The 13867-nt window shown below is 44.7% G+C and overlaps 1 protein-coding gene across 1 annotated transcript in view; it reads right to left on the bottom strand.

Moving 5' to 3' along the window:
* Positions 1-13617, bottom strand: part of ism2a (isthmin 2a) — a 42883-nt gene extending 29266 nt beyond the window's left edge. The window contains exons 1-2 of the mRNA XM_068038256.1: positions 13061-13617; positions 4006-4257 (exon numbers count right to left, since the gene is read on the bottom strand). Coding sequence (XP_067894357.1) covers positions 4006-4257; positions 13061-13195 — 387 coding nt within the window. The 5' untranslated portion in view covers positions 13196-13617. The remainder of the gene's footprint in view (positions 1-4005; positions 4258-13060) is intronic.
* Positions 13618-13867: the final 250 nt, after the last annotated feature.

The following is a 13867-nucleotide window of genomic DNA, read 5'->3' as shown; positions in this document are numbered from 1 at the left end:
GTCTCTGACCTGCTCTTGTAGCTGCGGTCTTTATATGGCTACTCCAGTTCAGTTTCTGGTCAATGGTAACCCCCTAGGATGTTGATAGTGGGGAATTCAGTGATGGCAATGCCATTGAACATCAAAGGGAGATGGTTAGATTCTCTCTAATTGGATATGGTCATTGCCTGGCAAATGTATTAAAGGAAGTAAGTGGAAGTGTTGGAAATGGGTATAATATTTGTTGAAAAAGTTAAGATAACACCAGCAAGAGTGATAGAGAGAGAACAACAGACAGAGAGCGACGAGGATAATGGAGTAAGATATGGTAGGCTGAAGGGTTTAACATGTCTTTTTTATTTAATTATGCTTTGTTTAGTAGTACAGGATTAATATTACAATTATAATGCCTTTCCTCACAACGAGGCAACTTTAATCCAATCTCAGTGTTTTTCTCAGCAACAGTGTGGGAGCTGAGGAGATTTTTAAAAATTGCCCAAAACCAAGAGCTGGAAATTTCTCTGGATAGGTTGGCAGTTTAACAGTTAAAATCCAGTATTTACTTTTTTTTAGCTATTAGCTTCAGTGAACACAGCAGGAAAAAAAAGACATTAATCTTTAATACTCATCCACAGAACACTTTGTTTAACTGGTTCTGACAAGGAGTGTGGACTTTACCAACAACCAACTGCATCTACATCATGCCTTTTATGTAGAAAAATGTCCCAAGGTGCTTCACAGAGACGTGAGGCAAAATGGATGGAGAGCTAAAGGAGGCGATATTAGAAAGGAAAACCAACATCTTGTTCTAAGAGCGAGGGTTTTAAAAAGGGTTTTAAAGAAAGAGAGGTACAGGGGTTTAGGAGGGAATTCCAGAGTTTGGGGCCTAAGTGCCTGAAGACACAACCTGGGGCGAAGCAAGGAGGGGCAAACAAGAGTCAGAGGAATGGAAAGTTTAGGTAGAGGGGGTGTTGTAGGGCTGGAGAAGGTTACAGAGCTAGAGAGAGACAAGGTCAGGTAGAGATTAGACAAGGTCAGGTAGAGATTTCAAGATGAGGATGAGAATTTTTGATCTGAGGCGTTGGACAACGGGGTCCAATGCAGGTCAGTGAGTTCCGGAGTGATGGATAGAATATGCAGCAGAGTTTTAGGTGAGCTGAAGTTTATGGAGGGTGAAGGATGAGAGACCAGCCAGGAGAGCATTGTAATAGTCGAATCTGGAGGTGACAAAGGCATGGATGAGGACTTCAGTAGCAGATGGAGTGGCGGCAGGTGCAGAAGTGGGAAATGTTACAGAGGTGGAAGCAGGCATTCTTTATGGTGGAGGTTAGAAGCTCAGCTTGTGGTTAAATAGGATCAAGCTTGCAAACAGTTCACTTCAGCCTGAGAGAATGGGATAGAGTTGAAGGTAAAGCTGATGGGGTTTGTGGATGATGGTTTTGGTCTTCCCAGTGTTTAGCTGGAGAAACTGAATGTCTGACAGCAAACATGCAATGGAGGGCTCAAGAGTGATAGTAGAGAAGTAGAGCTGGGTGTCGTCAACATACATGTGGAAGCGAACCCAGAGTGTTCAGATGATGTTGCTGAGAGGCAGGGTGTAAATGAGCAAAATGAAATGTATCAGGATAGATCTTTGGGGAAATCTTGAAGTGACAGTTGGGATGGGAGGAGAAACTATTCCTGGAGATGATCGGATAGGTAAGAGGGAATTAAGATGGGGTCGTCCCACTCAGCTGGACAACAAAAGACAGGCATTGGAGGAGGATAGTGTGGTGAAACATACCAAAGGCTGCAGTAAGGTAGAGGCGGGATAATGAACTGCAGTCAGTCACAGTGACAATAGTTTGTGACCTTGTGACATTTGGTTATGTCTGTTCTTATGCTCTAGGAAAGGTGGCGCAGTGGCGCAGTGGTTAGCACCGCAGCCTCACAGCTCCAGGGACCCGGGTTCAATTCTGGGTACTGCCTGTGTGGAGTTTGCAAGTTCTCCCTGTGTCTGCGTGGGTTTCCTCCGGGTGCTCCGGTTTCCTCCCACATGCCAAAGACTTGCAGGTTGATAGGTTAATTGGCCATTATAAATTGCCCCTAGTATAGGTAGGTGGTAGGGAAATATATAGGGACAGGTGGGGATGTGATAGGAATATGGGATTAGTGTAGGATTAGTATAAATGGGTGGTTGATGGTCGGCACAGACTTGGTGGGCCGAAGGGCCTGTTTCAGTGCTGTATCACTAAACTAATTGGACAGATTCAGACATAGAGTTGTGAGAAAGATAGGCATGGATTTGAGAAGCAACAAACATATTTTCGTGCAGCGAGTGGTTAGGATCTGGAATCACTGCCTGAGCGTGTGGTGGAGGTAGATTCAATCGAAGCCTTAAAAATTAGATAGTTATCCGAAAAGGAAAAATTTGCAGTATTGTGGGGAGAAGGCAGGGGAATGCAACTAATGTGAATTGCTCTTTCCGACAGCTGGTGCAGACACGACGGGCCGAATGGCCTCCTTCTGTGCTGTAACAATTCTGTGATATTCAAGAATTTGAGAGAGGAAAAGGAGGTTGCAGATGGGGTGATAGTTGGCAAGAACAGAGGGGTCAAGGTTGTTTCTTCTAAGGATTGGGATGATGACAGTGGTTTTGAAAGAGAGGGAATAGTACTTGAGGAGAGGGAACCACTTACAATGTCAACTAGTCGGGGGAGCAGGAAGGGAAGTTGCATGGTCAGCATTTTAGTGAGAATGGGATTGAGATGGCAGGAGGTGGGATTCACGGACAAGATGATCTTGGAGAGGATGTTTGGGAGGAAGATGGGAGATAAACTAGAGAGAGAGAAACGGGGGTTCATGGTTAGGGTTGCGGAAGCTCTGTGACAGGATTGGATTGGTGAAATAGGGAGGAAGTAGAGGGAATGAACAGATGGTCTCTAACTTGGTGACTATAAGCTCCTTGCATTTGATGTTCGGGCTGAGTGTAGAGGGGCAGAGGAGAGGGAATTAAAGAAGCATTAGTAATGAAGAATAGAAGCCAGGAGTTATGAATGTTCCGTAGGATGATCTTCCAGCATTGGGTGCATTTAGCAGAGGACAATGAGACCCAATAGTGCTGGATATGATCCAGCCAGATCTGGTGATGGATGTTTAAATCAATTGTTCACCAAATCACACCAAGTCTGTGCACCTTGAACTGGAAGCAGTGAAGGTGGAGGTAATACCAGGAGAATAACTTGCATGGGAGACAGTGAAGATTTTGTTCAGGACAAGGGTATCTAAGGTGGAGGTGAGTGAGCAGTTGAGCAGATTAACAGCTGCAGAGATAATGAATGAGCTACTAATCTGTCATTTCTCTTTTTAGATGCCGATGACCCTGTTGCATATCTCCAGCACTTTCTGTTCATGATGAACCAGCCCCCAATCTGCCAATGTCTAAGAACTCCATATGTTTAAGGGAGAAAAGTCTCAACTCAACTGAGAGTTGCAAAGCAGTGGGGGTGGGGAATGAGAAAGGGCTGGAGTCCTCAGTGAAAACATTCAAAGATGGAGAGAAGAAGAATGGTTGAATGTGTACAGAGGCAGAACAGGTTCCCCTTCCTTCAAATGCTCTGGGACCATCCTGTGATGTAAAAATGAGGTTAGACAGATTCTAGTATACAATCTTCTGCAGATTTGTGCTGTAGTGTATCAATGAATTGTCGCTTGAGTTGTTATATCACACCCCTCTTGAAGAATGGGTTTGGGAGACCAGAAGAGATTTTACTCACAAAATAGAGCATACATGGAGCAATCAGACTCCCAGCAAAAACAGGCAATGGTTAAAGTAGTTGGATGAATATTTGGTTGGAACGTTGGGATGGTTGAATATTCTGAAAGTTTGCTCAATAATATCTGGGGTTCAGTTATTGTTTATACAGAACTTGCCCTCAGGGGTTGAATGGGTGAGGTAGAGTCTATGATAGGCTAGGTTGCACATGGACTGTGGAAGGAATGGTCTTGATGGACCATCAGTCAGAGTACAGAAACCATTTCTCTCACCTGAATGTTTGGGTTCTGAGCATTAAGATCTGCGTTAGTCAGGTCTGGAAAATTCTTCAGGTCCAGGACAAAAGGATTCAGTTCCTCCAAGTTGGACCCAAACTTTGGCTGTGCCTGGGTGCCCCGTGCCTGTTGAGGTGACCACCGACGCTTGTGGCGGTGCTGGATGTTCTGCTTCCAGCTCTCCAGCTTGTTATTTTCTGGCATCAGCTCTGGTCCCTGAGTCGACCTTGTAATTGAATGCCTTTTGACCTTTGAGAGGAAACACAAAATCAAGACATTGGATTTATAAGTGACAGTCGAGAAAATATCATGAGCACCTTTTATTTTGAAGAGGAAGAAGTTTGTTCATGTATTTTCGTCTTCCTTGACTCCCCATCTGTTGAAGGTGCTGACTCTTGCTGCGGTAATATTTCAAACAAACGCCTGTCCAAGGTTTTCCAGAGATGACTGTCCCACCGACCAGCGCTCCCTGCTCCTCAACTGGGCCAAACCCTTACTTTGAAGTAGATCAATACTAATTCAGCAGCAGCAATGGAGAAAGAGAGAGAGAGCTGTCTTGTAACGTTATAAGCTTTTCATTATGGAGATGGAATGCAGGCACAGAGAGAGATCAGCTTGAACTTTTTATTTATGCATTTGTGGGAGTTACTGGCTAGGCCAGCATTTATTGCCCATCCCTAATTGCCCTTGAAATTAATGGCTTGCTAGGCCATTTCAGAGGGCTTTTTAAGAGTCAACCACATTACTGTGGGTTTGGAATCGCATGTAGGCCAGAGAAAGACAGCAGATTTCCCTCCTGAAGGACGTTAGTGAACCAGATGGGTTTTTTTTCAACAATAGTCACCAGTGGCTAGCTTTTAATTTCAGATTTATTAATCAAATTCAAATTTCACCATCTGCCATGGTGGGATTCAAACCCATGTTCTCGTGGACTCTGGATTATTACTCCAGTGACATTACCACTACACCACTGTATCCCCTGTTCTTACCTCACTGGCCTAGTAACAGCATGTATTTTCCTTAATCTGGGACAACCTAAGCAGGGTATCTGCTGCCTCTATGGGGATGTAAACCCAGCAAGCAATTTTCGGTTTGTGGGACCCACTGTGAAACAATGAACTCATGGGTTTCATAAGTTGTTCCAATCTCAAATCAATTGGAAGGATTGTATTTATTGACTGTTAGAGGGGCTCTCGTGGCATTACTCCAGTTTTTAACGATAGCAGTGTCTTACTGTGTTCTTCTTCTTTGGCCTCCTTATCTCGAGAGACAATGGATACGCGCCTGGAGGTGGTCAGTGGTTTGTGAAGCAGCGCCTGGAGTGGCTACAAAGGCCAATTCTAGAGTGACAGGCTCTTCCACAGGTGCTGCAGAGAAATTTGTTTGTCGGGGCTGTTACACAGTTGGCTCTCCACTTGCGCCTCTGTCTTTTTTCCTGTCAACTACTAAGTCTCTTCGACTCTGTGTAACGTAGTATGTATTATTCTGCTGCTGAGATGGAGTTATGCTAATTTTTGGCTTTAAACAGAAGCTGAGGTCAATCAGAGTTTAATTGCTTTTTGGTGAATGAAGCTTGTGTGGCTTAGAATGAATTTATAAATTTTGGGCTCCAGGTCACTGCAAACAAGCACAAGATGGCTGTCTTTCTTTCCCTTTTTATACTTTTGACATTTGAAGTGGGACATCTGCAGTGTGGCGGTTTCTCTCAAAACTTTTATATACAATAATAGCTTTCACAAAACTTTGTTCCATTTAAACTGAAATTGATCTGCCTTTAAAGTGAAAAGATGGATCCTTCATTCATAAAAAGAACATTAAATCTAGTTTTTCTTTCTCAACAACAATCTGCACAGCCTTTAGTGTATAGAAAGGTCTTAAATTGCTTTACAATAAAGGCAAGTACACATTAAGCAGGAGTTAAAAGCGTTACATTATGAGGCCAGGTTGCGTAGACCAGGCTGGTATTCCCTTGCATGTAGAAGATTAAGGGATGATCGAATTGAGGTGTTTAAGGTGAGCAAAGATACGGTAGAGAGGGAGAAGCTATTTCCTCTGGCAGGTGAGTCAAGAACAAGGGGGCATAACATTAAAATTAGAGCTGGGTCATTCATGGGTGATGTCCAGGAGGCACCTCTTCACACAAAGGCTAGTGAAAAGTTTGAAACTCATTTTCCCAAAAAGGCTGGGTTAATTGAAAAACAAAGATTGAGAGATTTTTGTTGAAGAAGGATACGGGAATGAGGTAAATGGAGTTAAGGTACAGATCCGCCATGATTTAAACAGGTTTGAAGGGCTGAATGATCTACTCTTGTTCCTAAGAACAAGAAAGTCTAAGGTGTGGTTGCAGAGGCAGATCTCAAGGAGGTTTTTTCTGTAGGGAAGGTGAGAGGTATAAAACTTCCAGGAGAGTGTGATGACAGGATGGCTAATGGCTCTGCCATTGATGGTCCATGAAACTGAGGGGGTGCGGATGTGTGCACAATAAACTAGAGTTGGAAGTTGAGAGGGTGCAAGCCGAGACGTGGAACTGGAGGGCATTTGCAGAGTAGGACAGAGCAATCAAAGCACTCTGGGCTTCCAACATTTTATTTTTCTGTTCCAATTCCAGGCTCGTATCCCTCCTTGCTTTTTCCCCACCATTGCTCCGATGGTATTCTGTGATGTGAAGGATATGGGAAGAAAGCTCGAAGGAAATCGCAGAGGAAGGAAGGCCTGTCAGAGGAAATGGGATGGGTAAACACTGCGTAGCTGCCTCTGCCAGGATACCGCTGTTGAAAAGGGGAAAGGTTACGAGGTGCAAGAGAAATATCTTTGGGAGAACAACAAAAGCGGAGGCATTTGGTTTGAGTGCTCTTAGAATGACACCACTGCCAAGATTAATTCAGCAAATTCCACCAGCAAAAGGAGACTCCAACCCACAGAGCAAGTGTTTTTGTTCGCTCACTCTCTCTGCCTTATGTACATGTTTTTTTTTCTCTTGCCTTTTTATATCCTTTTGTGGTTTCCTGTGGTACAATTCACAGCTGACACGTATAGCATTAACATTCTTTCATATGGACTAACTGCAGAGACAAACCATGAGGAATGCTCCAAACACTAGGATTTGAGAACAATTCATGGGAATTTTCCAGGGAGGGGCTCAATCTCACAGCATGCTTATTGCCCTACTGGACAAGAGTGCACATTTTGTGACTGATTCTCAGCCATAAGAACATAATAGGAGCAGGAGTAGGCCATTCAGCCCCTCGAGCTTGCTCTGCTATTCAGTTGAATCCAAACATCTATCAATCTCTGTCTTGAATATACTCAGCAACTGAGTATCCTCAGCCCTCTGGAGCAGAGAATTCCAAAGATTCACAACCCTCTGAGTGAAGAAATTTCTCATCTCAGTCTGAAATGATCGGCCCCTTAAACCTGAGACTATACTATTTGTTCTAGCTTCTCCAGCCAGGGGAAACCATCTCTCAGCATCTATCCTGTCATCCACCCCTCTCAGAATCTTCTATTTTTCAAAGAGATCACCTCTCATTCTTCTAAACTCCAAGAATATGGACCTATTTTACTCAATAAATGTTTTCAAAGCATTTTATCTGGCTGGGTAAGAGATATTTCATCTAAAGTGCAGGGCTGTGTGGTAAAGCTGTCTGTTTAACACCAGTTTTGCCTGTTGGCTAAAATGTCTTTTAAAATAATGAGCAAAAGAGCCAGGAGGGAAATGAGGAGAAAGGTTTTTAATGCAGCGAGTTGTTGTGATCTGGAATGTAAGGCCTGAAGGTAGAGGTAGATTCAATCGTAACTTTCAAAATGGACATCTACTTGGAAATGGAATATGGACAAGCGATGAGGCAGTGGGATAGTCCTTTGCCAGGCACAATGGGCTGAATGGCCTCCTTGTATGCTCTATGATTCTATGTAGCAGGGCTTATATCAGAGGAGTCCAATGTCCCGTGTGAAAGAAAATCACAGTTTGCCTATGTCTCAGAATCAGTAGCATTCCCAATCCTGTACCAATGTAACCGGCTACCAAGAGTGGTCGGGACTCCAGGACCTGAAGTCTCCAGGAATTAAAGATTAATCTCCTGGACGCTGCTGTGAGCTACCTGAGAGCAAAATCATTGGGGCACTTAAAAAACAAGTCTTCTTTTCTTTGAACGCATATTTGTTATTAGTTATAAAAATATTGGAAAATTGGGGGTGAGGGGGGTGCGAGGAGGTTGTTTAACTGGGTGGGCTAATTAAGGGCAGGAGGTCCTGTGATGAAACCTCCAAGGATACGCCAACCAGAGTTGACAATTTGAATGAGTCGTCCAGTTGATCTACTTTCTGGCAGAAATGTTGAAACCCCAGCCCGGTTTGCAACTCTACCAACCCTTGTGGAAGGGTAGTGTTGACAAAATGCACGGTGGACCATTGCTCGAGGGGGTGCCACCTTCAAAGCAGCAGTTTTCAAAGTGACTCACTCTTGAGGACTCATTATCCTAACTTTCTGCACACCCAAAGGAAAATAGTGCTGCCACCATGGAGAATATTCTTAATTAAATGCACACTAACAGAAATAATGTGCTAGTCACTCAACACTGTGCTCCTGGTCTGCCCATTCCCAGATGAAGGAGAAGAATAAACTCTCCTTTATACAGCACCTTTCACATCCCTGGGATGCTCCAAAACACTTCATAGATATCAACATACCTTTGAATTGTAGTCACCTTCACCAGCCCTGCAACTCTCCACCATCTCTGTGCTTCTCTAATTCTGGCCTCTTGTTCATTCCCCAATTTCCATCACTCCACCATTGGGTGTCTTCACCTGTCTAGGCCCCTAAGCTTTGGAACTCTGCCCCCATCCCACAAGCCTCTCCCCTTCTACATTAAGATACTCTACAAAACCTACCTCTCACCTGTCCTGGTGTCTCATGTTGCTTAGTGTCAAGTTTTGTTTGATAGCACTCCTGTTTACTTCATGAAAGGTGCTATATAAATGCAAGTTGTTATTGTTAAGTAGGAAATGAGGCAGCCAATTTGTGCACAACAAGGTCCAACAAACAGCAATGTGATGATGACCAGGTAATCAGTTTTTGTGATATTGACTGAAGGATAAATATTGGCCGGGGTACTGGGGAGAACTCCCCTGCTCTGCTTCAATCAGCTCCCATGGGGTTTTATACATCCACCTGAGAGAGCGAATGGACTTGTGGGACTCTTAAGATCACTGCACAGCCTCTAAGTCATTGGCATCTTGCAGTTTGAAAACTTATGATCAAGTCAGAGAGAGATCTTTTCTCAATCACGCCATTTTACACTGAAACCATCCTTCTTAAAGAAATAATAATGACCACACTGACCCCAATAGTTCATTGGTTAAACGCACTGCCCAGTGCCAGCAAGGTACAAGATTCCATCCCTAGTCTGTGTTGAGTCAGCTGATTCAACTGATATTAATTTGTTTTCAATTGACCTCAGCATCTCCTGATGTGGGAGGTGTTCCTGCTCCCGATTGCTATCCACTGACCACTGCAGGAAAGTGCAGGAATGTGGATGTTGTGTGAGCATGTGCCAAGGCATAGCCTCCCACAGTCAAATAGCCTTCTGATACTTCCTGTCTGGTGTCAGTTTTGGCTCAGTTGATATCAGAAGCCCCAGGAATTGAGTATGTAATCTCAGCTGACACTCCAGTGCAGTACTGAGGGTGAGGTATAGTGCCTTAAGTGCTGTCTTTTGGACGAGACGTTAAACCGATGACCTCTCTGCCCTCTCAGGTGGGCATAAAAGATCCCACAGCCACTGTTAGAAGAGCAGCAGTAGCCTGGCCAACATTATTCTTCAACCAACATCACAAAACAGATTAATTGGTCATTTATTTCATTGCTGTTTTTGGGAGCTTGCTGTGTGCAAATTGGCTACTGCATTTCCAACATTACAACAGTGACTACACTTCAAAACTTCATTGGCTGTAAAGTGGTTCGAGATGTTCTGAGGTTGTGAAAGGTGCTATATAAATGCAAGTCTTTCTTTTACATGAAGATTTAAATTTGTATGAAATTTCATTGTGTCTCAGGATCTGTAAGACCAGCATGGACGCAATGGGCCAAATGGCCCCCTTCTAATTCGCAAATGTTCTATGATTTCCATAACACTATTATTCAACAGCTTCAGAATAAGAGCAAAGTTGAGATAAAGGGTTAAAAACACGGAAACTCAATCAGAAAATCCTGTATGTTTATTTTCTTTCAGATTTGTTTATTGGTTTTCAAGAAAAGGAAAAATAAGTGATTTTTTGCAGGCAACGAGCATGGCTGTCATAGGGCAAACTAAATAACTATTTGGTTAGTAGAATGAACCCAGTGGGCACTAGGACCTGAGTGTAGTATTGTAATCTCGGTCATCTCCACTTCCCCTTTGCCTCATAACTGTTTCAATGTCAGATTGATCAGCCCAGCACAGTGTAACCGATACTACTGAATGCAGCTGGAGAGTGAAGCTCAGGACCGCGCCACACAACTACTGACCTGTTCCTAGTATCAGGACATCATTCACATTAATATTCAACCCAACGTCCACAGCACTCCCAAGAACATATGAACAGAGTGCAAAAGGAGAGAGCACGGGGGAAATAGAGAGAGGGGGGCAACAGAAAGAGAGAGAGAGTGAGAGAGGGGAAACAGGGAGAGGGGGAAGAGGAAGAGAGGGAGAGAGAGAGGGGAGGAAGAGAAGGAGGCGAGAGAGAGAAGGGGAGAGAGAGGAAAGAGGGGGGAAGAGATGGAGGAGAGGGGGAAGAGGGGGAAGAGGGGAGACAGAGGGGGAGAGTGAGCAAGGAATGAGAGAGGAAGATTGACAGACAGAAGTGGACAAAGAGGAAGGCAGACAGGAGAATGAGCAAACAGAAAGAGCTGCAAAGGAGAAACAGATGGAGAGGGTATCAAGTAGAATGAGACACAGACAACAAAAGAGGAATGAGACAGAAGGCCGAATAAAGACTGAGAAAGAATGTAAGGAAGAAGAGAGGAAGAGCAAGTCAGAAACCCAGGAAGTTGCACACACACATATACACATGCATCTACACAAATGCACACACATATACACACATGCACACTTTCAGCAGGGTTCACTGGATAGGGATCAGGAGCAGAAACCATGGCTGATCTTTCCACTCCCTAGTCTACTGACACTAAACCCACTCGGAGCACTGGAGCTCAGATTAATTGACTCAACTGAGGATTCAGACCTGGGACCGTCCTCAGTGAGTAATGGGTGAGACTTAGCCACTTAGCTTTTTAAGGGGAGCCTTCTATTATTACTTTTATGCAAAACAAGTTATTAAAATGCAGAATATTCAGCCTCATAGTTACACCCAGAAACCGGCAGTAATGTTACTGCCCATTAACTAACCCTTAGCTAAATGCCCGTTGTTTGGGTTTGGTTCATGTGTGGATTTTAGTACTGAGGCATTAAAGCTGAATAAGCCTCCAGAAACTCAGTAAAGCCAGAGCTGTGCCCAGCCTTCTCGCTGACAGAGTCTGACTTTGTTCCACCTGCAATCAGGAACAGATGAGTTCTGAAATAATCCTCCTCACTGGAGCAAATCAAAAGCAGATCAGGGATCAGACAGCAGCAAGTAGCTGTGCCTCTTCACCACAACATATTGAAGTTCAGTTATGAGAGCTTTCGAAACACAGATAAATCATCCTGTAAAAGTGGGGGATTGGTAATAAAACACTCTGAAAGTGGGGCATCTGGTAAACTTGTTTAGTTCAAATTCCTTAGGCTTACTGGATTTGCACCTTGTTAAAAAGAGGTTTCACATCCGAATCCCTATTAACCAGATTCTGACCATCAGGATCTCCATTAACCTGAGTCTCACCATTAGAATCCCTATTAACCAGACAGTGTCGCCATCAGGAATGTCACACGATCTGTTGTAAATGTAACACGTGTGTTTGGGAAACATCTGTAGTTTCTTGTGTAAATTCTGCTGCTGGACCTGGAACCTCTTCCCCGCTCCAACACACAACACAAAACATACTTCAAATAGACAAACAGGAAAGACTATCCGACAGGCAGAAAGACTGCCTGAAGCAGAAGCAGCCCCCTCCCTCCCCCTACCCCCCCCCCCCCCACTCCCAGGGGAGAATAGGGAGGGAGCCCTGACTTTAACACCGGCCTTCACAAAGCAACCCCCCCCCCCCCCCCCCGAGCAGGGGATGTTAACCCTGCAAATCTCTGCAGCCCCTACTCACACCCCCTCTGGTTTGAGCAGCTTTCGCAGATTTTTGGACTTTTGAACTCTGGAGACTGGATGAGGGAGGAATGCCTGTACTACTGTGTAACATCGAGAGATTAAAGCCCTTACTAATTGAAAACTCAAAAATAAATAAATCAGTTTCAAGCAAAACTCACCCCAAAATATTAAACCAGCCCGCAGGAAGCACAGGAAATTTCAAGCGCATCTCCTCATCACTCCCTGGGTCATCATCCCAGGGGGGTTGTAGGGGAAACACTCTTGAAGCTTAATAAAGTGTTTAGAAAGGGACGAATCTCACGTGTTATAAAATCACACTTTGCACCACCCACCAGTGCATTTTTGATCTTGTGATTCTCACTGGAAGTAGTTTGAAATTTCCGCCGTTAGCCCCAGTGTTTCGGGACGCCCACAGGTACGGTATAACTCCGGTCCCCTGTTTCCGCGCCCCCCCCCCTCCCCCACACCTCTCTAACACCTGGGGTCAGACTCCCGGAGCCCTGCCAGCCTGGTCCCGGGGGTTTGACCACATTGGACTGTAGTTAAACTCCAACACAGAAATCTCCTCGCGTTGTCTGCATTAACAGCGGAAGAACTCTCTACAACGTGAAGCCTGGGCAAAGGCACACACACAAATCTCCAGTGCCACACGGAGTCCCGTTTCTACTGAGATAAATTCCCAGCTTCCAATTATTTCATTTAAAAAGAAATGATATCTGTGATTCACATCTCCAGGTGCTGTGCCCCTCTTCATTCTATGAGCTGGATTGTGTTTTCATTAAGACTTTTTTTTTTGAAAAAAGAGTTAAACACTCACCTCCAGCACTGAACTGCCACTTTCCTGCTGGCTGCTGGGCTCATATTTCCCTGTTGGAACTCCCCGGAGCAGAACGAAGAAAGTAGTCAGAAATATAAGGAACAGGAGCCGGACTGTCTGTCTGCTGAGCCGCATCACCTCAGCCCTGTGTGACTCTCAGTGTGTTGTGAAGACAGATTCAGTCTCTTAAGAAGTGGCTGGTCCCTCCTGCAGCTTGACCCCCCTCTCACAATACAGTCTAAACAAGATAAAGACGGTCTTTCCCCAAATAGCCTTCCTTGCTACCAAATAACCTTCTACCTCATAGCCTGCCTCATGACTTCTGATCAATGTCTTGTCAGTTTCAAAGTCTGGGCGAGGTGAAACTGACACTGTCGATATTGACAAGGAGGGAACAACAAAAAAAGTTTTGAGTCTTGGAACTACAAGTGTCCGGAGCCCAGGCTCGTCTTTCCCTCTGGTCCCCTGCGCTGCTTTCTCGGTCTCTGGGGTCGCTCCTCTCTCTGTCTCTCTCTCTCTCTGGATGGAGGATGTTGAATATATTTCGTTGTCGTTCTCTCTGGCTCCTGTTCGGCTGCTGAATAAAAGCCCAAAATCAGTGAGACGTCAACGGCTTTAGTGACGTGTGGGTGGGGGAGAGTCTTAAATGGAAGGGATAAATACTTCTCAAAGCGAGTGGAAAGGGGAGAAGGGTCAAGGGGTAGGGGGAGAGAAGAGGCGATAATCCCTGGAGTTAGGGACGGACGGGAAATGATAGCAAAGTTTAGATAAATTGGGAGGAATGAGTGGGAGTCACACGAGGGGCGT

This window comes from Heterodontus francisci, chromosome 9 (assembly GCF_036365525.1).
Source record: "Heterodontus francisci isolate sHetFra1 chromosome 9, sHetFra1.hap1, whole genome shotgun sequence".
NCBI classification, from domain to species: Eukaryota; Metazoa; Chordata; class Chondrichthyes; order Heterodontiformes; family Heterodontidae; genus Heterodontus; species Heterodontus francisci.
This window is presented reverse-complemented; position numbering and strand designations above follow the sequence as displayed.